Below are 27,207 nucleotides of genomic sequence, written 5' to 3' on the forward strand. Positions count from 1 at the left end.
ATAAGGCCAAATCCATAGCTTACCATATGTAGGTCACCACAGTCTTATATAGATAACAATGCAAATGTTTAATAAAGCCACACAACTGAGATGTTCGTCAAAATCTCTAAATATTTTGACCACGACCTACTTCAATAGGGAATTAATGATTTATTATTCAAAATTTCAGCAAAAACAGTGAAAGATTCTTCGGTAGTATTTCAATATAGCTTTCAAACACCGAATCTAAGCCCTAAGACGTAGATGTAGACCAACTTTAAGATTGTCCTCTCACGCCAAGTGAGACCGTGAAAGCAGTGCCAGAACAACCACCGTCCATGTGTGTATAAATATGGCAGAAAGGAATTTCTTGTTTGATCGCGGATTAATTATGCATTTGTTAGGTCAATGAGTATATTAACAACATTTTTGATGACGTAATCATTTGCGAGGTGATTAGCATGGATGCAACAACCAGCGTATCGGTGGGTCCATTGCAACTCAGACGTCGATAAGTGTAGCGGAGAAGGATTGCTGTCAGAGTCATTGGTTACAGAAATTAGTGACGAGGCAGTCAACGAGATTTTTGGATCTCTTATTGCGAAGGCTACTTCTACTGCGCCTTGCACTCGAATGGGTTATAAAGAGACAGAGTATCAGTTAAAGAAGTGTAACGGTCCGCTGTAGGCGGATGTGCTTCATAATATTCCGTATAAAACGGAAGTACGTTCGTAGTACGTATGTTAACTTGGTAATATGCAAATTAGCAAAGCCCGGGGTCTGTAAGAATAGAGAAGTTAGTGTATATAAAGACCAGTGGACCCCTTCAGGGTCGGGCATGCTTTTCCCGGAAGGGATCTGTTGGTGTTTGTTTCATTGGCTCGCACGTTACAGAAGGTTGAACAGAAATACTGGTATAAATTTCCAGTAAAACCTGTAGTGGAGAAGGTCAAGAACAACTCAAACTCAACTTCATTATCCAAATTACATCAGAGAACTCTAAGCGTCCGAGGAAGAGAGATACACATTTCGTTGATCAGACTCCTGATCCCATCGAGCATATCTTTCTTGAAACTGTGAAGATGTATCATGAGATTACTTTTGGAGCTGATAAAAGTTAGGTTTAGTGATAGAGCTGAAAGCATACTGCAAAGAGAATTGCAATCCTCTCGTTTTAAATCGTCCCCTACATTACGCAACAATACAACACTATCTTTAAAATTAATCAAAGTTTTCTTGGAGATCCCAATCCCCATAGCGCGTTTAGATGTTTCTGTTTCAAACGTAGAGGGTGTTTTCTAAAGTTGTCTCTAACTAATACCTCGCGAGAATCACGGCAGTAGGTAGTCTGGAGTTCCTTCCCCTAACACTATCGTTATCGGTACTGTATGGAATATCAGTAAGCAGGGAACCAGACTAGGCAGTAGGACACTCACAGTAAAACTGTTGTCTGCTCCTTAAACATGGCGACTCAGGTACAAAACGTGAAGATTGTTTTTTTTTTATAAATTTTAGTGCTAAATCCGAACCATTGTCATATGTATACGTTTATTATTAAGCAAAAGTAAATATAGTAATAAAGAAAGGCATGAAATTGATTGAAGACGGTGTTCAAATTAAACAAAATGGCTTGCTCATGATTTCGGATAACAATATATTCGGAAGTGGTAGAGTGCTTTGCCTAATCATTATACCAAAAACATACAGACAGTGAAACTAAATTATTTGTGTGATACCAGCTGAAATGATTAAAAATGGTCATTTTTGCTGACCATTAAGAGTTCTTTTTTTCAGCCCTTTTAGGGGCTAAAATTTGGCCACATTCCTTACTGAAAAAGTATGTATTTTTCGACTTCCAAGGTTAAAGAATCCCTATTTTTTGAAAAAAAAGAAGAAGATATTTTGGAGTAGGAGCAATGACATCTTATTGTGTAGCCAATGTAGGATACAATGATATTTATGAATATATATCAATAGGTTTTTTTATCAAAAAAAAAGAAAACAAGTTGCACATTATGCACCAGTCAATTGTAATCATGCCCCCCCCCCCCCCCAGGTCCGGGGTATACTGGGGATAGCCGGGGAAATTGACCGTGTTTTTACCTTTCAGGTGGCCCCGCAGTACCGGGTGAATGCGGTGGTTTTATCTTCGCGCAAAATATAGTGGGGAATTTGCCTTACCTAGGCTCCCTGGGGGGGTGGGGGCATTTGGCGGGGATTTGACCATAAGTACGTCCCTGCAGGGCGGAGATTTGACCCGTGATTGGCTGGACCGAAAGTCAAAGTCCCAGCTATTCCCTGGACCTTGGGTGGGGGGGGGGGGGGGCGTCGTTACAATTGACTGGTGCATTATATGCATCAAGTATTTTTCTTGTTTTTGCCAAAATGGCACTATGTTTCACCTATCAAAGAATCCCACCATAATTCCCTTAAAAGTGAAAAAAACACCTCTTTAATGGCCTATTTTACTATTGTACATAGTCTAATAAATTTCTTGTTGAAGGGAATTTTTTTACAACTTTTCACACAATCATTCATTTTGATTTTCTAACACTTGCTTGGTTTAAACGAGCCCTGCTTTTTAAAATCAAATATTAAATCACCACCACTCATTTGCATGCTTCTGCTTATTTTGAACATTGTTGATATGCGATACCTTCTAAGTCAAACTATTTTCTTTTCTTTTTGAAAATGCAAACATGCCAGACTCTGTCATTCAGATCAAATTGAGTGTGATTATTTAGTACTAGCTAGATGACCTTTTTTAAAGTTTGAGTTGTAATATCTACTTTCAGGAGGGATCCAGTTTGGCTGATAAGCCCAAGGACATCTGTTTGGAGGACATGATCATAGACATTGAGTTTCACCCACAGAAAGATGTCATTGCCTCTGGCTCCATTGAAGGGGATATATTTTTGTGAGTACAGCAAACATGTTATCAGGGATTAAGCTAAAGAGGTATGGAAGAATACTGCACCATGTATATATTTGAAAGCACCCTTTTGCCCTCATGCAATCCGGCATGTACACCCTTCTGCCTTTATAGAATTAAATGCTTAGTATAGTAAAATATTCAAATTTCTTTTGTTTGTATTAAAACTTAAATTATGAAAATGGCAGTTGAGACTTATTATTTATTTTATTACTTATATTATGGGAAAGAAGGAGCCTGTAAAAATAATGCAAATTGCAATCATGTTGTATAATACTTGTCAGTATATGAAGCATAAGTGACTACCGTGAAAACAGTAGGAGTTTGTGGATGAAATTCCTAAACATGGTATAAATTGAATTTAAATAACCTCCAAATAACTATTGGTTATAGTTTAATATGTATTACAAATAAAACATTAATAATAATCCAAAAGAGCAAAAGTGACGCCCTGGAATCAATTTGTTTATTAAAATGTAATATGTGGACTATTACTGGCTTGTATTTTTTTGTGTTTGTTTAATCTCATTTAGGTAGATCATTAAGTATCACATCAACCCAATTAAAAATCGACTTACCGTTATCACATATGCTTATAACCAAGATAGAATGCATAAAATACTTGGCTTTGATTGGCTTGATTGAAGCGATAAACTATAAATTATGTTTAAAAAAAGCTTATATTTCTTGTGGTGTATTGATTGGCATGTTTTAAGCAATAAATTATAATTTATGTTTAAAAAAAAGATATTTCTTGTGCTATATTTGAAACCTGTGGTCGATTGAAGAGAAGTAAGAATATCAATTGATAGACCTAATTTGCTTTAACTAACTTAATTGGCTGTTTGGAAAATATAAAACTGGCAAATTATCTGACATATAAGATAAGGGTATTAAGTCTGATTGCAAATATATACATGTATTAACCCTATTTGCCCTAAAATACAGACTGGGACGTGTGTCAAGTAACACCCTGTGCACTAATTTTGAACCGATAATATTTGATAATAATATGAGTCTGTGTATTTTCCCCAGATAAACTAGAGTAGTGGATTATGTAAATCACATCATTATTCATACTGCAAAGAAATTTGTTGCTTGTATGACGTTTTCAGGGAAATAGGCTGCATTTTTATAAGATTCTGAGTAGTTTAAGTATTGTTCATGTTCAATAAAAGGCAAAATACAATAAACACCATCGTTGGAATAACAGAAACACAAAAGTCCTAGTTCAAAAACCTATCATAGAATTTTCAATTATGTTCAGATTGCTTTCTTAAGTTATTAATAATTAAACTTAATAATTGAAAAGGGACACAATGTAGGTTGACGCCATTTTTTTTTTTATTTAAGTGCATAAATATGTGTAACTCATTTGACTTTAATGATCAAAACAAAACGAAAAACATAGGGGGGAAAAAAAGAAAACTTAGCTTAAATAAAAAAAAATTCAACAAATAGCTACATGGCCACAAATTCCCAAGGTTAAAAAACCCTCCGAATTATCACTTATATTTTTTAATCTGTTCAAAAATGATTTGCTTTGAGTTTTGATAATTAAAGTCAAATGAGGCTGTTAACATAATAATGCATTAAAATAAAAAAAATGTGTTGTATCAACCTTTCTTGTGTCCCTTTAATGGTATTGCTTGGTTTATTTTTCAGGCACTCCTATAACATTGGAAAAGAAAACAGCGAGTTAATGAAGCTATCTCACCACAAGAAATCCTGTAGAGTTGTTCGCTTTTCCCCGAGCGGAGAGGATTTACATGCGGGATCCAAGGATAAATCCTTCAGCACAGTAGACCTGAACACAGGCACATTGAAGCGAAGGGTGAAGAATGCCCATGAGTAGGTACTCCCCAGTTATGTGATGATTTAGAATTTTGACATAAATTGGTTAAGCCATTTTTATTCTTCTGTTTTTCTAAGAAAAAAAGGCAAGGTAATGTCATAAGTTTGGTGTCAATGTCTGTGGCAACTTGCACTTTTTTACCATAACTCAAAAACCTAGAGATATTCAAATGAAACTCATTTTTGACTTTGATAATTACTTAGTAATGAATATTTTAAAAAAACAACAGCAGTAAAGCATTGGCTTTTGCTCCGAGGCTATTTTTTCTTGATGTGCCCTACTTCAAGGTCAAGGTGGAGGGGGGGCGGGGGGGGGGGGGGGTTAACACCCCTTATGCTCCCTCCCCTCCAGTAAATCTGTGCATGTGTTGTAAAAATTATTTGTTATAACTTATGATATGTAAACTAATATACATACATCTGTTATTAGGGCGGCCATCTACAGCATGTTGGTCACCGGGGACAACTTCCTTGTTACCGGGGATGATGATGGCTATGTTAAGGTAAGCTTTGTGTATTAAAGAAGGATTGAAAAAAATCTATTTATCTTGGCTTCTTCTAGGAGACAAGAGGGAAATTTTGGGCAAAAGATGTTACTATGGCAACTACAGGGAATAGCCCAGTAGGGATAAAAATAGTATAACCCTGTCTAGAGGCACATGGTTCAATTTCTAGCTAAAAACTGACAGTTGAACTTAATTTCGTTTGTTAAACTTAATGCAGCATGGCAATGAAAAAGGAATCCCTTTTTGCTCATTAGCATAATATCTTTATGAACTCCATGCAATGAATGCTCCAAAATAATGCCCCATATATTATTCCAACACCTGACATATTTATTTCAATTGTTGCATTACAGTTATGGGACCTGAGACAACAGAAGGCTGTCATGGAGGAACGGCAGTCGGAGGAGTACATCAGCGACATCGCTGTCGATGACCAAAAGAAAACGCTCCTTGTTGCTAGGTAAATCAAATAGGTTTTTCTGCACAAGACTGTGAAATACCAGCCATTTGACAAAGCTTTATATTGCTCTTTTGGTTTTTTGAAGGGCAAGGAATAGAAAAATAAAAGGTTTGTTGATAAACATGTTTTGACAAAAAAATTCAATGTGTATGAACAAGTATTGTAAAGTAATTTGTAATATTTGTTTTTAATGGACATTTGCCAAGGAAAAAGTAAGAATGAGCATGAAATGAATATAAATGGCTTTGAAAACTATTTCAACAGGGGTCTTAGCCCCCCTATTCTGCTTAAGGCCTAAATCATTCATACTTCCTTATACAGGTTATACTTAAGTTAATTTCCAGATTGAGGCTTTCCATCTGTTATTATCTTTGGTGTTAACTTTTAAGTGCTGGTTCTTCTTGTGGAATAAGTTGACACACCTCTCTGCATTGTATTATTTCTGTAAATAAGCGATGGAAATAGCATGTACATGTAGTATTGGATGTGGAAATAGTTTTTCATTTGAATAAAAGTGAACACAAAATGAATAAGATTAAAGTGTATATAAAATGATTAGAATTGGTTTAGAGCTTTCAATTTGAAAAAAGACCACAACTGTTATTGTTTCAATCCTTAATGTTTTTATTCACCAAAATTGTGTTTCTACTGCAGTGGAGAGGGTACATTGACGGCGTTCAACCTTCGCCGAAAGAAGATGGAGACGCAGTCAGAGTTGTTTGATTCTGAGTTTCTCTCACTCGCTATTGTTAAGGTAACCATTGTTAAGAATGTTCTGTGATATAAAGTATTTTTGATCGTTGAACACAGTATGCTTCTTAACAAAACACCTAGCAAAGAGCATCAAATTGTTTTTTAATGGCAAATGAAATAAGATCTATTTTACTCCCCCCTCAGATAAGTTGATTAAAAAATTTGCTGGAAATTCTTTTCTCCCACCTCAGATAAGTAGATCCAATAATTTTACCATGCTATAAATTCTTGTCTTGCCCATGGGCGAAGATAAAATGCCCATACCGAACTCCTTTTTAATGGTCACCACATTGTAATTAGCCCCCTTGTTGAAGACTGTCATCTGTAGAATCATGGAAATCTTGTCTTGTAGCAATATTTAGAACGCTAATTAAGTATTTCTCACTTCAAATGTCACCATAAAAAAGTTTTAACACACCTTTCAAGAAATAATGCCTCACTCTCCTTAGAACTATTTAAATACCGATTTGACCATTAACATAATCTGAATCACTGCGCGCATATCCATGACAACCACGAATTATCGCATATCAGTACGCAATTATTTTCACTAAGCACAAAAGAGTTCCAGCAAAGAATACATTTTTACTTAATTTTGTTTTACTGAGGTGGGAGAAAAAGCATCTACCATAGTCGCTCGTGTAAGATAGGTTCATCCCAACCCTCGAGCAGGGTGTTTTGCAGAAACTCAGTAAACCTCGTTTCCACAAAACACCCTATGCTTGGGTCAGAATGAACCTATCTTACACTCTCGGGCATGGAAGACACTTATATTCTTGCATACTGGACGTGTGTTTCCGGTCATGTGACCAGTGCTGGAAAAACCTATCTTACATACCCCATGTAAGATGAGTCACGCACAACAACGTGCCACTTCTTATTTCATTTATTGTACGGTTTATGAAAAATATATTATGCCATTTCAATAAAGCGCAATGAAATATATATGTTAGCAAGACTTTCCATGTCCGAGAGTGTAAGATAGGTTCATCCAAACCTTCCGGCAGGGTGTTCTTCGGAAACTCGGTAGACCACGTTTCCCGAAACACCCTACCCTTGGGCTGGGATGAACCTATCTTACACTCTCGTCCATGGAAGATACTTATAATCTCTGGCCAACACAGTAAAGATACAGACAACTATCTAGCTATTTGTTATGTACGTGTTATTATATTGAACTCTATTTTGCAGTCTAATTGTGTCCACATTGAAAAAGGAGCATATAGCTTTGGATTTGTTGGTTGGCCAGATGGTCTGTTGGTTGGCCATTAGATTGGTCTGTTGGTTGGCCATTAGATTGGTCTGTTGGTTGGCCATTAGATTGGTCTGTTGGTTGGCCAGTTGGTTGGTCATTTGGTTGCAAGTTGGTCTGCTGGTTGGCATAACAAGTATTAATGTCGCTTTTCTGTATTTGAAAATATATAAAACAATGAATGTGAAAGTAATAGAATTACAACATACAACTAAACACAGTTGTTAGCTCAATGTTGTTATCTTACGGTATGTTTTTACGATAGTTACTGAAATGATTGTGTGACAATCAATCAATATGACCAACATATGCCTTCATGCCTGCCTTAAACTGAGGATGTCTATTTGAGACACTACTGAGCTTACTGCTGCACTAACCAAATATGAATCTAAATAAAGGGAGAATATCCCTTCCACCATATTCTATTATAAAATCAATGTGTGTGTGTGTGCTTCAGCGTGGCCAGAAGGTTGTGTGTGGGTGTGGCAACGGGGAGCTGAACATGTTCACGTGGGGGGACTGGGGCAACATAAGTGATCGATTCCCAGGTCACCCCATGTCCATAGACTGCATGGTTCCCCTCACAGATGACATTGTCTGTACTGGCTCCATGGATGGGCTTATCAGGTAATGATTCTTATAACAAAGTAAAATGGAGGACTATTTTAGGACACAAAATTTGAGAGTTTGCAGTGCATTATTCAAAATAATATTTTAGGAGGTATGGCAAGTTTACTTACAAAGTATTCCTAATAAATGAGTAATAATAATTGAACAGGTGCAGTCATACAATCGATTAACCAATAAATAATATGGTGTCTTATGTTGGCATTCTTCATTAAAGTGACTGAAAATCTTTGTCAAACAACTTAAATAGACGGGTAATAGTAATGGACCAGTTGCCAAAGCAATTATTGCGACATGTCAATATCATTTGGTGGAGGTTTACCAGTTAATGATGTACAAAATATAGTCCTATCATTGGTCAACTGCTCCTACTGGTTGTTTTATTGACAACTCGTGACAGGTCAATTGCTTTTGTGACATCTAGTTTAAGGTAGTCTTATTAACAGAATATGATATTTAATGTTGTGATATTGTTGATAAAAGTTTTGATCAAGAGTTGTCTCTAAAAATCTGATGCAAAGGAAGGCTGATGGTATTGTTTATTACAGGGCAGTGCATATCTTACCAAACCGGTTTATCGGTATCGTTGGGGAGCACCCAGGGGATTTCCCGGTGGAAAACCTCTCACTGTCTCGGGACAAGCACCTGCTGGCCAGCTGTTCTCATGATCAGAAAATCAAGTTCTGGAACGTGGACAGTGTAAGCTCAGAGACAGTCGATGTGAGAACACGTGCACTGAAAGGGGATAAGAGCAAGTTTCTAAAATCGTCAGATAAGGGAGACTTTTTTGCTGATTTGGCTGCTGACGAAGCATCTGGAAATGCCGGTGGTGATAAGAAAGATGGTGATGGTGATGATGATGATGGTGATGACAGTGTTGATGATGATAGTGATAGTGATGAAAATGATTAATAAAGTTTTTATCCAGTGGTGTTTTAATTCATTACAATAAGAGCTGAACCAATTTAAAGACAAGAAGTTGTACCATTTAAATGTTGTACCATAAATTTAGTATTTGGACAAGTCGTCCCATATATTTTATCAAAAAAAATTACTGAAGATAAAAATAATATATTAGGGCTATGGTTTACAATGTTGGACACAAACTGCTTTTGCTTACAAGTCCGTCCGAGTACCTACTTGCAAATTTAAAGCTGCAATCTCACAGATTGACCCTTTGACAACTTTTATTCATTTATCGTCTTTGAATTAGCCATTTTCTGCGTACATGTTTGGAAACCAATGATAAAAGACTGCTGACAAAAGATGTGTTCTGAGTTTTTCATATTTAAGTTTGATAATGATGTTTAATTGCTAAAAAAGTTAAGAAAAATGAATTTTTCAGCAGTTTTCCAAACACTTGGGAGATCTTTTCTGTTGTGAGTTACTTTCATGCCTGATAAAAGGCATTGATGCCAAAATAAGCGGTTTCTAAGTATTTTTTTTCTCAAAAAATGTCAAAACTGTGAATCTGTGAGAGTGCAGCTTTAAGGAGTACAAGTCAAAATCAAGGATTCCAGCTCACGTAGAAAATTTCTTATTCAAAGATAAAAGAGAGGTATTTTAACCTATTTAGCTTCAGAAAAATACTTGTTTAAAAGATTTATAGTTTTAAGGAGCTCACAAGAACACTTATATCCAAAATAGCATTCCCTCCTGAACAGACTACCATGCTGTAAAGGAGTCTGCAACAAAGTCTGGGAGTCTTGGGCTCCCCAACGCCCTTTTGAGTCTGACCCTGGTCTTTAAAAAATTAGAATATGTAGTGTTGAAATCTGACTATGAGTCTGTAATCATGACAAATTGTTTATAATCTCAAGGTGATATAGCTCACACTTCACATCTAAACAGTAGAATAAACATGGGACTTCCCCATATCTGGAGTAACTTTGTAGTGATACAACTTTGCATCAGTATGATTTCTCTGAAACTGTCTTGTTTCACCAATACAGCATATGCCGTTAAATTTTACTTCATAGCTTTATGGAAATTTCACTTCCACAGTTCTGATTTGAGCAAACTAACATTTTTTAAATCTTGGAGGATTTGAAAAAAGTTCATTCTCATTCATCAGAGGTTTGATAATGATAAATCTTACAACATGGTTGGCATAGCATCATCACTCTGGTGTATGAGAATGGAAAAAAATGGGCATAAATTTTCTGATTATTATTTTCAGCGCAAGGTGCAATCTCTTGTGACATCTCTTTAAAGGTCAAAGGGACACTTTTCAGGCTAATGATCATTTTCAAAGACATTTGACACAAATGTTTGCTACCTTAAAAGGCCTTCTGAGTGCAGTTTTCATATCTAGGATACATTAGATTCAACACAAAAGGTCAAATTGTCATACCCTGTGTCTTTTCTCAATTGGCGGTTAACCACTGTTGTTTTTTTATCTGAAGCTGAAAAAAGTAATGGTATGCGTGGGTGTTTTTGTCTGGAGGATAACTTGAATAGTCTTTGAGGTATTGTCTTCAAACTTCATGTACAGATGGGTGAAATTTAGGAGAAGAGCCGTGCACTGTTACCATAACTCTAGCTTCAGTATTTTATGAGTTATTGAGCTTTGTTAATGTTCATTGGCATCCTTTGTTGAAAGGCAAGGCTAATACTGTTCTTAATTCGGCGAGGGAAAATGACAGTCCGAGACTGCTCTTGTTTAACCCTTTGCATGCTGGGTAAATTGTCGTCTGCTCAAAAATGTCGTCTGGTTTATTCTAAATTACTTTCAATTTACTTAAAACTTTGGGGAAATATTGACTGAGTGGCAAACATCTTGGAACCTGACCAGGCGCCGAGTTACTCGGCGTCTGGTCTGGGTCCAAGCTGTTTGCAAAGCCTTTAAAATCGCCATCAGCAGCCTAAGGGTTAAATTCTTTCAAACAAACACTTGTTTATTCAAGGTTACTAACATAATGCCAAACCACCATGATGTAAATATTCATAAATGTTCACCAATGGAGAGATATACTATCAAACACACACACATGGACTTTGATTCAATATCTTCTTATGTTAAACCAAGTGCATGTACTGTAGGTCATTTTTGAGGAGGGTCCTTTTCCAATTTAGCATCGTATCAATTGGTCTGCATCTTTTCCTTGTTGGAAGACAAGGTCAAACTCAAAGGCCAGAGGTCAGACAGCCCGTTTTCAGTCGGCTATGCTTTGAAAATGGTTAAAACTTTTCGAACTACAGATAGCTTTTACTCCTCTGTTCAGGTGCTGTGCAAGTATGCCTAAAATTTAGAAACATTTTATAGCTTGTATGTTTACATTTCCTTGGGTTTAGGACTTTTCTTCGTGATTGACCTCTTTTGTATGTAACTTTGAATTGTTTACTTTGCCTGAGAAAAAACTCTTCAAGACTGTCTCGTCTACAACCGCCTGATTATGTTCTTCACCATCAGCAGGGATACTGCGCCTGCCATGCAGATATTTACCTGGAAAAGAATTTCGAAAAAAACAATGCAAGCTAAAAATGTATGCTGACTGCATACAATCCAACAATATATCCCAAAGAACTAAAAAATGGTGACTTTTACAGTATTCCTTTTACTCACACAAACTATCATATACAATCTTTTTGTGAAAACTCCTCTGTTGTGGAATCATTTTGAAGAAGAAAAAGTGTGCGTAAAGACAGACGAGAGCTTTAGGAGTGCCCTTTAGTGCTATAAACTACACCTATATAGTGAACTTGCCAGCAGTGGCCCTTCTATGTACTTTACAGATACAGACATAGAAATTCGGGCAACTAAGTATATGCAATCCATAGAAAGTGGGCAAACAGTGTTCAAGTGTTTTTTTTTAATCAAAAACAGATGTCTCCCCCTGTGGTTGTCGAAGTTCAACGACATTTGGAAATTTGTTTGAGCTGGTTGTAACCTGCGCCCTGCATATTATCTCAATAGGGTGAACATTTGTGACGTTTTTTTCAAAATCATTCCATGGGTTCAAGGGATGTGGACCTGGATTATAGTCATATGACCTTTGACCTCTAAGTGTGACATTTACTTTGAACAAAGGTGGCTGCAACATGTGTATTGCACAACGTCCTAATAAGGTGAACATTTGTCAGTCAAGGGGTTCAAGAGATATGGAGCGGACACAAATTATAGTCATATTAAATTAATTCGACCTTTGATCTCTGTGTGACCATGACCTTGAACCATGGTGGTTGAAACATGTGCACTGCACATCATCTGAATATGGTGAACATTTGTGGCAAACAATTTTAAAATCTGTCAAGGGTTAAAGAGATATAGAGCTTACATGAATAATAGTCATATTAAATTCATCTGACCTTTGATCTCCATGTGACATTGACCTTGAACCCAGCTGGTTAAGATACGCTCCGCACATCATCTTAATATAGTGAACATTTCAATATCAAGTAGTTCAAGAATTATGTAGCAGACACGATTTGACAATTTGTGTCAGACAGACAGCTCAAGCAAAAACAATTTGTCGCCCCATTCATGGGGGGGGGGGGGAGACATAAAATGTCAAAAATGATGTATTGATGTATTGACTATTCTAACGAAGTAATTCTTTAAATCTTCAGGTGATATTATTTCCTTACTGGCATCGATAGTATGGGTTATACAAATTTCTTTCAGCTTGATTGTGATAAAAGCTGATAGCTTATAGAATCCCACTTGGGTTCCATTTCCTGCGTAGGAATCAGTCTAATGTCCATTTTGATAGGTCATGAAAAAAGTACACCTTATGGGATCGAACCCACAAGCTCTTGGGTGAGATGTTGCTCCCTATACCACTAGGTCACTCTCACAGCCATGGAGAAAAGCAGTAAAGAACTACAAGACTTGTGTCATAAACATTTAATATGGATTTAAATACAACATGACAATTACTCAATCACAGACATTCAAATAGTTTTCCATTTTTGAACATTTAAGGTTACTGCAACTTTGACTAGAAGTGTTGAGTTCAGGATTATGCAGACCTACACTCTAACATGAGCCGCATCCAGCGAGATTAGATATTGTTGAAGAAATTGAACTTTTGACATTTTAAAGCTGCACTCTCACAGATATAACATTTTTACAACTTTTTATTTTTTGTCTTGAAAAGAGCAAATTTTTGCATAAATATCTGCAAACTTCATTTTTTGAACTTTAATATAGAAATCTGCAATCTAATTTTTTGTCAGCAGTCTTGTACAACTGGTTTCCATGGATTTTCGAAAAATATGGCTCGTACCAAGACAAAAAATAAAAATATATCAAAACATTCTGTTTGTTACATAAAATTATGACAAATATTTCACAAATGATTTGATTCATAATTTTTTTATCATTTAGGCTATATAATCAGTTTTATAAATCATTTCACCACCAATTTTTATAGAATAATTTGAATCAATTAGGGTGTTGTTATAACGTACAATGAAAGTTTATCATTCAGTAGTTTTCTGAGGCTCTTCTCATTACCCAATGTGAAAATTGAAACATTCAGTAAGCAACTTCTTAATAGCAAACCCATTTAAATATTGACAAAAACATATGTACAAGAAGTCACCTGTAAATTTAGCAATTTTATGATGTCATAAAAGTGACATCATTTATATTATTGTGTCATAAAAGTGACATGATTTACATTATGATGTCATAACAGTAACATCATTTCTCCAGACAGAGCTCATATTTATTGTAAAAACAGGAGGAAGCGGTGTATAAATGATACAAGAAAAACAATTCAATTAAATTTACCATTTGTTTTCTGTTTAAGGTGATCAAAATACAAAATTATCTTAAATTCATAACGATGTTATTTGTTCTATGTAGGATTTTTAAAAGATAAAAATAACAAACAATAATAAAGAAATAAGAATATACATTTGTACAAACATACAAGCAAATAAGGTGAACAACTACAACTTTGGTAACTGCGTATCTCAGTATATCTTACAGTACATGTTCACAGCTCTTTGATACACTCCCAGGCTTATCAGGGTCTTTGTAGCATATGAGAAGAAGTTCTTAATTTTAACCAGTTTAAAGAATCTTAAGATGAAAACAAGTTTAGTATATGCTTTCTGGTGGTTAATAGATATTTATTAGTGGCATAAAAATGATAATTCACAGTTTTTCAATTTTAGTCCATTCTTACTTAAAAATCAAACATCAGCGCACATGGGGCTAAGCCACACTTTCAACGACGTCATTTTTGAAATGACGTTTTTTTTTAATCACATGGCATTTTATATCCTTTTTAGATATATAATAAACAGGAAAATCGTTTGTTTTAGTGTAAAATCACAATTTATCTCACCTCGTTAAGTCCTGAAATATAGCTTTTGAAGCTCACTTGGTGAAATATATAACAATCTTACACTGAAACAAACAATTATCCTCTATTTCTTTACGGCAGTGGTTTTTATTTGTTAAATATTTACACCTCAACTTCCATTCCTTAAATGAACTGCCTTTCGGCAATTGCGTTCATCAATTGATGAACGCAACATCTTCAGATATGTTTAGATCGCAATTCATCGCATAACAATATACATGTAAACTATTGATCTTGTCATTGTTTGTATTGTGTCAGCAGGTCCCGTAAAATATAAATCAACATTTTAGAAAGTGTTAAGTTATTATATTTTAAACGTTTTGTTGCCAAAAGTGTTTAAATTTTACGTTTAAAAGTGATTTCAAGTGGTTGATCTTTTCCCGCGTTATTGTAACGTCATTTGAAAAAAAAAATTCCGGTAACAGTCGGGTCGTCCTATTTACAGAATGGGTAAGAAAGGATTACTGATAGGTAATCCGAAATGAAATGAAGTATTTTTTTTAACGTTTCTTGAATAAAATAATGTACTGTTGGTGTAAATATAAGGAATGAATTGCGGGGTTGATGTTATTATCGGGGATATGAACACAATTGGGCTGGTCAAAGTACGAGTGGAGTCCTTTGGACTCCACACACTTAGACCAGCCCAATTGTGTTCATACCCCGATAATGACATCAACCCCGCAATTCATTCCTTAATTTAATTCATTGTCAGATATTGAAACAAAAATTAGCAAAACTTTTCTTCCCCAATAGTATTACAAACTACAAGACGGCTACACCAACAACTATGCTGATATTTCAAGGCTTCCATTTGTTCTGCCTAACTAGGACACATATAATTTATACAGTCACACCAGGGTTCCAATCATTTTAATTTATATTGAAATTAATACAGCCAGAATACAATCCCAGCCACTATATTTAACAATTTAACAAAATAAATTACAACAATTATTCATTTCAAACTAACAAAACATGTAGTTAAAAAAAAATGAAAGTATTAATTACAAGATTATATTATTCAAGGCACAGTATTTGGCCAAGATGAGATATATTGTGTGGTAAAAACCAGAGTAAGAGGAGAACAAACAATTGTCCATCAGCCAAACTTGAATATACCTGGGCAATGTACAGGATATAAACTCAGCCTGTCATGTGGTGGGAAGCAAGTGAACCAACAAATGTGTTTATCGGACAACCATTACCAAATTTGAAATAAATAAGGTTCCGGTATAAACCTGAAAAGAAGAGCGTATCAAGCCCATGCTAACACTAGTCTGTTGTTGTTTTCTGTTACAAAGGGGCTTAACTCAACATTAATTTCTAAACAGCCGGAGTTCAAGTCTTGCAAGTGATTGCCAATGCTTGTCTGTTGTTGTTTTCTGTTACAAAGGGGCTTAACTCAACATTAATTTCTAAACAGCCAGAGTTCAAGTCTTACAAGTTATTGCCAATGCTTGTCTGTTGTTGTTTTCTGTTACAAAGGGGCTTAACTCAACATTAATTTCTAAACAGCCAGAGTTCAAGTCTTGCAAGTGCTTGCCAATGCTTGTCTGTTGTTGTTTTCAGTAACAAGGGGGCTTAACTCAACATTAATTCCTTTACAGCCAATGTTATGGGCCTTGCAAGCGAATGCCAATGCTTGTCTGATGTTATTTTCAGATCAAAGTGGCATAACTCAACATAAAAAGTTTATCAAAGCTTAACTTACGGGCCTTGCAAGTGAATGCTTTTGTTGTAGTTTGCACTTAAAAAGGGGCATAAATCAACATCAACAGTTTATCAAAGCTTATGGGCTCTGCAGGCGAATGCTTATGCTTTCCTGTTGTTTTCAGATCAAAAAGGGGCATAATCCAACATTAATATTTTACTTAAGCCACAGTTATAGGCCTTTCTACACACGTGTATAACATCTTTACTAAGTCTCATGTAGATATAAAGTAATTTGCATTATGGATTAACATTATTTTTACATGATAACAGACAGCAACAATAACGATATCAAGGCCATCACAACACCTCATCTTTTCTTCTTTAACATAACAGAAGTATGATGTATGGGATTTCATCAATATACATTTTATCACTATCAGATATAATAATATTTGTTCATATAATAGTAACATTCATCTTTAATAACATGCCTAGGAGTGAAAAAATGCAGAATATAAGGGACACATGTATATCAATTTGAAGATCCTAAAATTTGTCTGTCAACATCATCATTCGAGGCCCAAACTCCAGTTTATTCCCTGAACAAGCATGATTATCACTGGTTGCCAGGCTACGAGGTAGCGGATCCAATCTAGGAAATTTCCATACATTACATGTGGTCTATCCCAGCTGAAAAAACTGTCAAGGAAATATATTCTACAAGCTAGTTTCAACATTTTAGTTGCTTCTATCATATATATGCATAGTTTGCATCATAGAAGTATGACATTTGTACACCATGGATTGGACATGTGCTCAATTCTGTATCCTACAATCTTTCTGGAAAATTCATAAATTTGACTTGCTGCATTGAGATAAATGTGTGGATGTTGAAACGAGTGTTCTAAAATTGCAATACTTGTCCTAAACATCATCCACTACACAGAAGAAAAGGAGGTTACCGTACTCCTTTTATACCAAAAAACTGCAACCATGAAAAACAGTGGTGTCTATATTACATCCAGTAGAATGCGAAAATGGCATGCCTACTAGTATGAATATTAAAATAAGAGAGTGGCTATGTGCTACTACCTTACACTAACACTAAAGAAGCCTTACCCTAACGCTAGTGACGTATAAAAGTAGCCCTGCCTACATCCGCTTCTGAAAGTGAATTTGGACTTTTGTGTAAAGAAGGTCTCAATTTGGATGATTTTACCCTAATTGAAAAAGAAGTTAAAGGACTATTTCAATTCATTCCTGATGACAACTTTTGACCAACTAGAACTCAGCGAGTAGGATGTATCACCTGACGAATTATTTACTGTCGACATTATAGCTGTTAGATTGGTATTTTATTCATTTATAAACAATGATGTTGCCATTTAACTTTCAAGTGTAGGTGGCATTTGAACTGAAGGTAACAACATTAAGACGGACAAAAATTAACAATAAAAATTAACAAAGGGCAATAACTGATACCTTTTATAGTTTATGATATATGCCCCTGACAAAATTTAAGCTTGAAAATTAACAAAGGGCAATAATAAAATATAGAAGCAAGAGTAACAGTTCTTGTGCTCTGCATTTGTCTTAATGAGATGGATCTACATATGAAATTTCAATTTGATACCACTAATATTTTAAGAGATATGCCCCGAACAAGTGAAAAAGGAATGCTACTGCAACCGTCGCCCCCAACAAAAGTAACCCCTATATGTCGCCTAGTCAGGCGACACAATAAATGATGACAAGACTATTAACACCGCAAAAAATAGTGGAGTATGTATTATGCACATGTATATTTTATGATATACAATACTTTTCAGTTAAAACTGTCCAGTGGTCCACTAAGAATTGGTTTGATCTATTGATCATTAAATTGGTAAATTAAATAGAAACAAGTTTATCTACTGATACTTACCCAAAATGCAAGATGTTTTTACATAACCTTCACTAATAACAAGCCTAATCTGATACCAAAATATGAAGCTAAAATTTTGATATTACATTTAAAAATTTATAACCATAAACAGAACAGTTTTCAGGTAAAGGATACGGACTCGGAAACATTCTCTTGAGATCCACTTTCTCCTTGCAGTAGGGACACGTCTGCTTCTTACCCACAATGCACCAGCCTCGTATACAGAACTCGTGAAAACTGAAACATCTGGTTAAGGATCACAAGATAGCATCTTCTTCTGCAAAATATTGTTACAAGTTGGAAACCAATAACATGATTGTGGTTAGCTTTTCATATGACACGACAATACATAATTATATACAGGGATTTTAATATAGAATAAGCAGTATTGCGTTTTTTCCCCAACAGTAGAAAGTAAACAATATTATAATGTAACAATTTCTTCCCGAAAATGAAACTGCGCTGTTGTGATTTTGTATTAAAAGTATAAATGACAGGCCACCACCTTTTAGAGTACCTCCAGTTGTACGCCCACCAACATGACCGGGACCAGTGCATTGCGTTTGAGCATATAAGGATTTAAAAGCAGGTACTTTAAAAGAAAAGCAGGTACTTTAAGAGAAGACGCACATTTCTTGTATGATGCCTAAAACTTAAGATTTACTATTACTAGTATTATAGTATTATACTAGTATTATAGAATCATTTTTGCTAGTCATCATTCTAAATTACATAGAAATTGATAGCATTCATGTTTAAGTTAAGCTACCTGTCAAACTAGAGCTATCACAGAATGTGATTATGGTAATAACCCCGCAAGCTTAAGTGTCAGTAATATTGCCGGGATAGAGCAGGAGTTTTGTGTGCGATAGATCCACAAACAATGGTGGTTACTTCTGTCAAGTAATTTAAAATCCATCAAAGAATGAGAAAGATATGGACCGCACAAATATGGGACAGACCTATGAACGGATGTGCGTGATTCCTGTATAGCCCTATTTTACTTAGTAAAGCGGGGATATAAATATATACAAGGCGCTAAGGATACACATGATCACACTGTAGCTTGCATGTATTTTCTATGACGGCTTCTTCATTATTCTGGACGAGAATTGGGTTCCCACACACAGCACAGATGTTTGGATCTAACCGCTTGCCCGGTAACCCGGTCGTGGTGTAGTACTGAAAGGGAGATAACTCAATGTTATATCCTGTGTACATGTTTTGTCATAATTATGGTTAGCAGCAGTGGTTGCAGTATAATTATAACATATTATTGATTCTGCACTTGGTTACAAGTAAATTATTAAATTCTTTGGAGATTATCTTTACACAAGAAAAGTACTGTTAATAAAGAAGTTCAATTCTAATTGAAATAATGAAATGATTTAAACAAGGTCAGGGACAACAATTGAAATGAGAGATTTTAGATGTTTACAGAAAATGCATACATCAGTTGACATAATATTGAAATCAGCAAAGTAATATAAATATCTATATTATTTCTGCAAAATAAAACAGAAGATATGTGACTTAGAACATTAATGACACTAAAAGAATGAAGCACACTGAAGGAAATATAGGTATATCTTTATAAATATAGTAATGTAACACTATAAATGGTTTGTAAAGTGAGCACTCTCGGGTCTCACCACGGCCACCATTTTCCAGCCTGGACATAATTATGAGTTTGGTTGGTTTTCACCAAGCCAGACAAGTGGGTTTGTCTGGTTTATCCAGTTTCCCCAACAAAATCAGACCACACTCTCGTACAACATCATACCAACAAGAGTGACTTAGTATAAGCTAATATAACTTTCACAATTGTTGTAAATTAAATAAAGTTTAAATTAAATTATTTGTTATTACAACAGTCAACAGTCCAAAATGAAGTCCGACTTACCCCAATATGTACAGCCATGGAATCACTGCAGACTTCTGCAAAATCCCTGGAAACCACCCCGAAATACAGGCCGTAAAACATAACTAGAAGCCCAAAATCCATCGAGGTCTGGGGCTTGATGAGGAACAACATGTTAACCCCCAGCATGGTCAACATGATCACCATGTAGCCGAGAATCCCGGAACCATAACTGATTTTGTAGATGAGCAAAAACCACTTGTATACCATTCTGTAAACGAAAAAGTTGGTATGAATCTAATATGTGAACTAAATACAAATTTAGTCAATGGAATGATATTAGAATCAGCATTTTTATTTGCAAACTTTTAGTTTGAATGGTATTTCAAAAGTAACATGTATCTTTTTAAAGAGTAATTCCGAGATTTTTTGATTTTTTTTAAAAAGAGCAGCACAGACTAACTAATAAGCGTGAAAATGGTAAACAAAACCTCAAAGATAACACACTTGTAAATGTCACTTTTGCTTAAAGTATTTAATAATAAATAAATGTATAACAGTTAGAACATATTGTGTAAAATCTCACTTGCGTCACTTGCTCTGCCCTTCTTAATCATTAAGATTTTACACAATAAGTTCAAACTGACTTGGATAAGAATGTGTTTACTGAAGGCGGGGGGAACCAAATTATGACATCATGTCTAAGTTGTAAAAATGATATTCTTAACAATTAAGCATGGTACTCAATGGCAGCCAAAACGTGATCTTATTAGCTGTCAATGTAGGTCATAATCCTAATGACTTTAATTGCCAAAATGCATCCCTTAAATACAATTGAGACTAGGGCTTCTAAAAACGAACAATTTGCCGGTCTGGACCAATTTTGACCAATTCGACCAATTTTACTAAGAGAAAATGGTAAAAAAAATTGTCTGAAATTTGTTCATTTTTTTTTTTTTTATAATTTCGGTCCAGACAGTACAATATGTAAAAAAGGTAATACATAAACCTGGTTTGTCATTCACACAAACCCCTCAAAACCCCAATAAAAGTGACAAGATAACCATCAGACCAACAAGACCAGCTGCTTTGTTTTTGCTACAATGAACACTTGTTATTTTCTAATTGGCAGACGCTTGTAATCGGTCCAAACACGTGGTAGATCACATGAGACACATAATTAATGAAATTAAGTGCCTTAAGCTATCAATTAAAGAACTTTTAAATCAGTCTGTTTGAGACTTAAACGTACCTTGGAGTCCTGCCATGTATAGGTTTACGTGTAGAATGGAACACAATGTAGGCGGTGATGATGGAGAATATCGCCCAGATGATGATGAACCTCGTCCAGCCAAACTTGAGGCAGAAACCCACTGGTATCACCCACATGCCAAGCAAGGTGGCCCGCTGAAACACAGAGTATGATACAGCTAGGTTTTAGCCAGGTTTTAAAAAGGAAAGGGTGCTACAGAAGAGGGTCAGGATGCTAAGGGACAAAAAGACACATTGTATCAGGCAGAGAATAATTAAAGCATTATGAATTGCATAGAAAATGTTAGAAATTGTGCTTATTTGAAGAAATAGTTGGTTTCATCTACCAAGTATATAAAGTTTGTTTGAATTCATAATCATATTTCCAGTTTTAATAAAAATAATATAGGTTTAATGCATTTGCATGTTTAACTCATTTGACTTTAACATATGATAAAAAATATAAACCTTTATAAATGTTCTTTTTTTAATTAATAGCTAGGTTCGTTGCCACAGATTACCAGTTAAAAACACCAAAATATTGCTTATGTATAACTTATATCTTCTTTCATAGAGTAGGGATGTTTTAGATGCAAATTGATTCATATTAAATCAGAATTACCGGTACTGAAGAAACAATGGAACAAAGACTTGAACTTCCGGAACAACTTCCAAAATTGATGACAAGGATGTAACTACTTCCAATTTCAAATTCTTAATGGAAGCCTTGCTATTTACTTGATATGATCTGAAGTATCTCTGTTTCCACTGTACAAGGAGGATCTGGGCGACAACGAGGGTAGCTATCAGGATCAGTATCATCTCCGCGTGCATCGCCTCGTGACCTTTGTGCTTCTCGTGTAACCGCGCATGCTCGATCCTAGAAGAACATAGCGAGAGGTATGTAAAATGGTATGGTGAGAGGAAGACAATGTTAGCATTGCTTTGAGATACTACATCATCATACTGTAGCTAGTAAATTGGAAGATACTTTTTTGGACAAAATTTTTAGAAACATTTCAAGGCCCTTATAAAAGGATTATACTAAGCCCACTATTTTTGTGTTGATATAATATGGGTAATAATTACATTCAGTAATAGTTATTGGATTTGTAATGAAAAATTATCCTTAAGATTATTACGATAAACTTATTTTTATTTTGTTAAATCAAGATTTATTAGGAAATTTTGCTTTATCAAATAACCTTCAAAAGCTTGTTATTCTCACGAAATTTCAAAAGTTAAGGGCCTCAGCCTGCCTCATATGATGTTCACATGTACTAATAATATATATAAAACTGAATAAAATATTAACAATTAAGTTAGTAAAAGCCAATGCAGCTTATTTCATCTTCATTTCATCCAGTTCTGAAGAAGATCGTAATTGAGTAATAATCTGAGTTATAATTGTTGTCTTATTTTGTATTCTCTTGATGAAATATGTACCTGGGTACTTCACACACAAATTTCTATATTTTGAGAAATAATTTTACCTCCATCTTTCCTTTTCTGACAACTTTGACAGGTCTATAGTCTGAAAAATGAAAATAACATGATGTCAGTCTGTAAGTACATTCAATACATTCAATGGGCAAGTTCTACAAGAAAATGTTAGATGTTTCCAATAATCTGGCTTAAATCTTAAAGTTAAAACAATCATAAAAAAGAGTGTAATATATTTTAAGTGTAAATTGCAATCCATATATTAATTTTTAACGAGTAAAAGATAATAGCAAAAGAAAATTTAAATAATAATAAGAATCAATAAGGTTTTTATTTGCAAATAACAAATAAAAATGCTATAAATAATAATCCAGTTAAACCCTATGATGACCCTTGATAGTATTTGTATTTGAAGGGACTTGCTCATGTTTTTGGACCAAAAATTAGTTTTACCAGTAACGCATCTGAAAACACTTATTTTAATGTTTTTTTTACTCTATGTTACCGGAATTGAAGAAAAAATACATTGGAAGTATAAACAAAATTGTTGGTTTTAGTGGGGTGAGAACCCACACCGGTAGCAAAGAAAAAATAGAAAACTGATGCCTGAACCACTAAGCCACACGGACATACACAACAGTAGATGGATTTTTTTATCATTAAGAATACACAGATAACATGAAGTGATAATGTCAGTCATCCAATCACGCTACAACAAATTGCAGAATCCCGTAAGTACCAGTATTAAAAATTGTGGTCTGTGCTGTCAGTATCTTAGTTTTGACACTCATAATGGTTTGCCAAACTTTATTTTGTAACTCAACTTTTTTTTGGTAAAATATGCATTTTGCAAACCATGAGCAAGTCCAAAACAAAGAGAAAGATCAGTGGTACATGTACAATTTCTACAATGTATCTTTAAAAGGATATATTTATTCAGGCACATGCATTTCATGAGCATAACCCTATGTCTAATCTAGAGCATGCGTTAAATCACAAATTACCTCCATATTAAGAGAGTAATGACCTTTGGGATAATTCTGCCACTTCATTTTCATTATCACTTACTTGTATCCTAGATTACTATAAAATAGTTGAGACTATAAACATAAAGCATGAATGATAATGATGCTGTATGCTAGTTTCCGAGTTTGCACTAAGAAAGTAGAAAAAAAGAATTGATATATTTTAATTGATATATTTTAAATCAAACTGAATACATGAAAGAAATCCATTAAATTTTAACTAGTTAAAATTGTGATGTTACGATGATTGATTATAATTGATTGGTTGGGCCTGAAATCAATGACAGTCAATTTGGTCATAATCAATCATCAATTTAACTAGCTAGTTGTCTTCCTTCTTTCCTTTCATTATTTGTGTTCAATTAATTTATTAATGAATTCATAAGTGTTCAGTTGTTATCCTTGACAATATGGCGAAAGCAACAACAACACTTAACAACTCCAAGCATATACATAGTTAAGGATGACTAGTTACTGTTCAAGAAAAAAATTACAATTAAAGTATTTTGAAAAAAGATTGTACTATCCAAAACCAGTTTCTTGAGTGGAACTGATTATCGATGGTCTGGAACTGATTTGCAACACTAGTATTAGACAATAAGCTCTTAAAAAAATGCATGCTCATGCTTTAGGAAGACTTTAAAATAAATATTTCTTTGCAATGTAGCAAGTTTACATTGTTTCTTTTTTCAGATTCTTATTGGTATCACTGTCCAAAGACTGCTGTTCTAGTTTTTATTTGACAAATATTTATTATTGGCAAAAATGCCATTGAGTATTTAAAAATATATTTTGGCTTTAATGGGATTTTACCCGAGATTGGCACCAAAAAAAGTTTTTTCTGTAACGAATCTCAGGACAATTATTTATTAGAATGTGTTACGCTTTGATATCATAATTGTAAAAAAGTACCAAAATGTAAAAAAAAAATTGTGTCGGAGACAGGGTTCGAATTGTGTCGCCAAAATTGCAGACCAGCGTTGTATCCACTGTGCTACAAAGGCTTACTTCAAACGAGTGGTATATTTTAGCTATATATACCTTACTTGGTAATATCACGTGATAACATAGACTAGCCAGTCACGCATTAGGAATGAATTCTACTAGGTAGACATAGTAATCTTTTTTAATGGAAAAATACGAAATAACTGCTAAACTTAAATAAATTGTAAACTATGTGGTACTTCAGTTAGTAAGTTTCAATGCATTGTACACATTAATACCAAGTTTATGTCAGTTTTCGACAATTTTCTTTTTTTCTTGCAAATTGATCATCTGGTGCACAGTTGCTTTAAGGTGAATACGGTAAAGAATAGAAATAAAAAAACTGAAAAAAAAAAATCTAGCATTTAATTGCAGCCTTTTATTTGTTTATATTTTTATTCTGAATGCAATAACCTTTCATTCATTTCTAATTTATGTGAAAATTAAAATGATCATCAGGGTTTGACACTTAAGGTAGTCCGGTAGCCCGAGACGACAAGATTTTTGGTCGGACTACCAGAAATTTTAAGTCAATAGTCTGTCGGACGTCTAGAAAAATTAAATATCACATCAGTTAATTGAGCATAAAATCTTTATTAGGCTTAAACTTGCATAAAATGTCATGTTAAAAAAAAAACGAACATCAGCAGTAAATGCTCATTCTAAAGTTTGCCGAAAATGGCTGAGCAGTTCCGGACAACGTGGAGTGTTCAATGAATTTCGTGCGCATTTCATATAGACTTTTGACCAATATTTAAACCAGTCTTTAGAATGTCTTAATTAAGAAAGGGAAAAACCAATTTCGCACTGAGTGGTGTGTTTTAATCCTTAGACATGTGAACCTCTTTCAATCTCAGCGAGGTAGATTCTGGTCCAGAAGTGGTGAAATTTCTAAGTCCCTTGCATTTTCAGTCAGAAACAATGATAGATACGATGTAAACCAAAGCTTGATGGCGGTTACTATTTTTAGATTTTCTGAAAATACATCAGGGTTATTATGGTTTAGGGTATTGTCAAATGTCTGTGTCACAATAAAGCAAACAGAAGGAACATAATGTCTCGCTTGTGAAATCTTTTAAATGACTTTTAGAAAAGCAGCTGATAAAATAATCATACTGCCTACATAGGTCTAATGCAGTGTAAGTGCAGACGACAGCAGACTTGTGTGCGTTAATTTTTGCGCCAAAATGTCGTAACATTTTATGCATTGAAGCTAGGGCAAATAACAACTTTGATCTAATACTACCATATTAGAAAAGTAATTAATAACACTTTGGGAGTTTATTTCATTACTTTTTTTTTAAGCATTATTGTATTAACAAAGAAAACTGAATAATAGGATGCCAAATTATCAAATATTGCCTATAAGTAAAATGTCTGTCATTTGAGCCGTAACTTAGCAATGATTTCGGTAGAGGTGTCAAGTGATTTATTACACTGATTTCCCGAAAGGTTTAAAAATTATATTTAAATGCCGGAATTGTTTGATTGAGATAGATAAAAAAGACCAATCAAATGGTTATACTGACAATGTTCTAAGGAGATGCCTAAGTCTCGCAAAACACTCAAGAAATCAGTTGCAGGCTTGCATTATTTTTGGACTACCAGAAAATTTGCTAGACTACCCAGATTTCAGATCCAGTAATCGGGGGACTACCTTGTGAAAAATATTAGTGTCTAACCATGATCATATGGGGTAACTAGTCCATATGAACAGCTGCTTCAGAGTCCTGTGACAATTTAAGTTTGGGCGTCTCTATATTTCCACATACTAGTTATTGACTTATCCTGATTTTAAAAGTTTCAAAGTGAATCACTGGTTAGAACTATTTATTAAATATAGTATGTACTGTATCCGAAAGGCTTTTCTTCCGGAATATGGACTTTTCTTTCCTTTTGTGGGACTCTTTAAATTTACTTTATTTTAGATCAGGAGCTGTCGATTTCTGCTTATAATATAACCAAAACATAAATAAATAAAATTAAACCTTATTTAACTGTATATGATGAAGCTCAGCGTTGTGATCTACGTGTTGTTCCATATCGATTTAAGTCGGCAGCAGTCAACAGCCGCCTTATGTTAAATGGCAGCAGACACTCAATATGGTACATGCACATACTTCATCGGATAATCACGACTATTGTCCAAGAAGACGATTTACCATGCGCCTTTACTGATGATGATGTATGGCCAGGAATGAGGATCTTCATTTGCTAATTAACTCGCCTACGTGGTCTTGTGCTATAGATTTAATTTCATTTTTTAAAGAAAATCATGATGATGATTTAACAGTTTAAAAATTGAATTAAATACGCTTACCGTTTTTCTAATAAATACTTTGTTAAGACCTGTGCTTTTAGGAGACGTCTACGAATATAAATT

At 34.6% G+C, this 27,207-nt stretch overlaps 2 protein-coding genes across 2 annotated transcripts; one reads left to right on the top strand and one right to left on the bottom strand.

Annotated features, from left to right (window-relative positions):
• The first annotated feature begins 1,384 nt into the window (after positions 1 to 1,384).
• On the top strand, positions 1,385 to 9,291 carry LOC128226695 (WD repeat-containing protein 55-like). The gene is made up of 8 exons (XM_052936675.1): positions 1,385 to 1,454; positions 2,775 to 2,896; positions 4,577 to 4,762; positions 5,196 to 5,268; positions 5,625 to 5,731; positions 6,386 to 6,485; positions 8,194 to 8,363; positions 8,912 to 9,291. The coding sequence occupies exons 1-8, from the start codon at positions 1,443 to 1,445 to the stop codon at positions 9,273 to 9,275; spliced, it is 1,134 nt and encodes a 377-aa protein (XP_052792635.1). The 5' UTR covers positions 1,385 to 1,442; the 3' UTR covers positions 9,276 to 9,291.
• Positions 9,292 to 13,194: 3,903 nt separating this feature from the next.
• Positions 13,195 to 26,897, bottom strand: LOC128229145 (RING finger protein 121-like). Its single transcript, XM_052940861.1, has 8 exons — positions 26,813 to 26,897; positions 22,866 to 22,906; positions 22,111 to 22,252; positions 21,374 to 21,528; positions 20,164 to 20,392; positions 19,309 to 19,442; positions 18,396 to 18,497; positions 13,195 to 17,026 (listed from the first exon to the last, which is right to left on the bottom strand). The coding sequence occupies exons 1-8, from the start codon at positions 26,864 to 26,866 to the stop codon at positions 16,906 to 16,908; spliced, it is 978 nt and encodes a 325-aa protein (XP_052796821.1). The 5' UTR covers positions 26,867 to 26,897; the 3' UTR covers positions 13,195 to 16,905.
• Between the last annotated feature and the right edge of the window lie 310 nt (positions 26,898 to 27,207).

This window comes from Mya arenaria, chromosome 3, assembly GCF_026914265.1.
Source record: "Mya arenaria isolate MELC-2E11 chromosome 3, ASM2691426v1".
NCBI lineage: Eukaryota > Metazoa > Mollusca > Bivalvia > Myida > Myidae > Mya > Mya arenaria.

What these genes read in the sequence shown, in the direction of transcription:
- LOC128226695 (XM_052936675.1), top strand. An exon ending in ATTGAAGGGGATATATTTTT is followed by an intron (nt 2,897 to 4,576) that starts GTGAGTACAGCA and finishes TTTATTTTTCAG; the next exon opens with GCACTCCTATAACATTGGAA. An exon ending in AAAACGCTCCTTGTTGCTAG is followed by an intron (nt 5,732 to 6,385) that starts GTAAATCAAATA and finishes TTTCTACTGCAG; the next exon opens with TGGAGAGGGTACATTGACGG.
- LOC128229145 (XM_052940861.1), bottom strand. Translation starts at nt 26,866, where the DNA reads ATGGAACAACACGTAGATCACAACGCTGAGCTTCATCATATACAGTTA. An exon ending in ATCATATACAGTTAAATAAG is followed by an intron (nt 22,907 to 26,812) that starts GTTTAATTTTAT and finishes TTCATTTTTCAG; the next exon opens with ACTATAGACCTGTCAAAGTT. An exon ending in ATACATGGCAGGACTCCAAG is followed by an intron (nt 20,393 to 21,373) that starts GTACGTTTAAGT and finishes TTTCGTTTACAG; the next exon opens with AATGGTATACAAGTGGTTTT.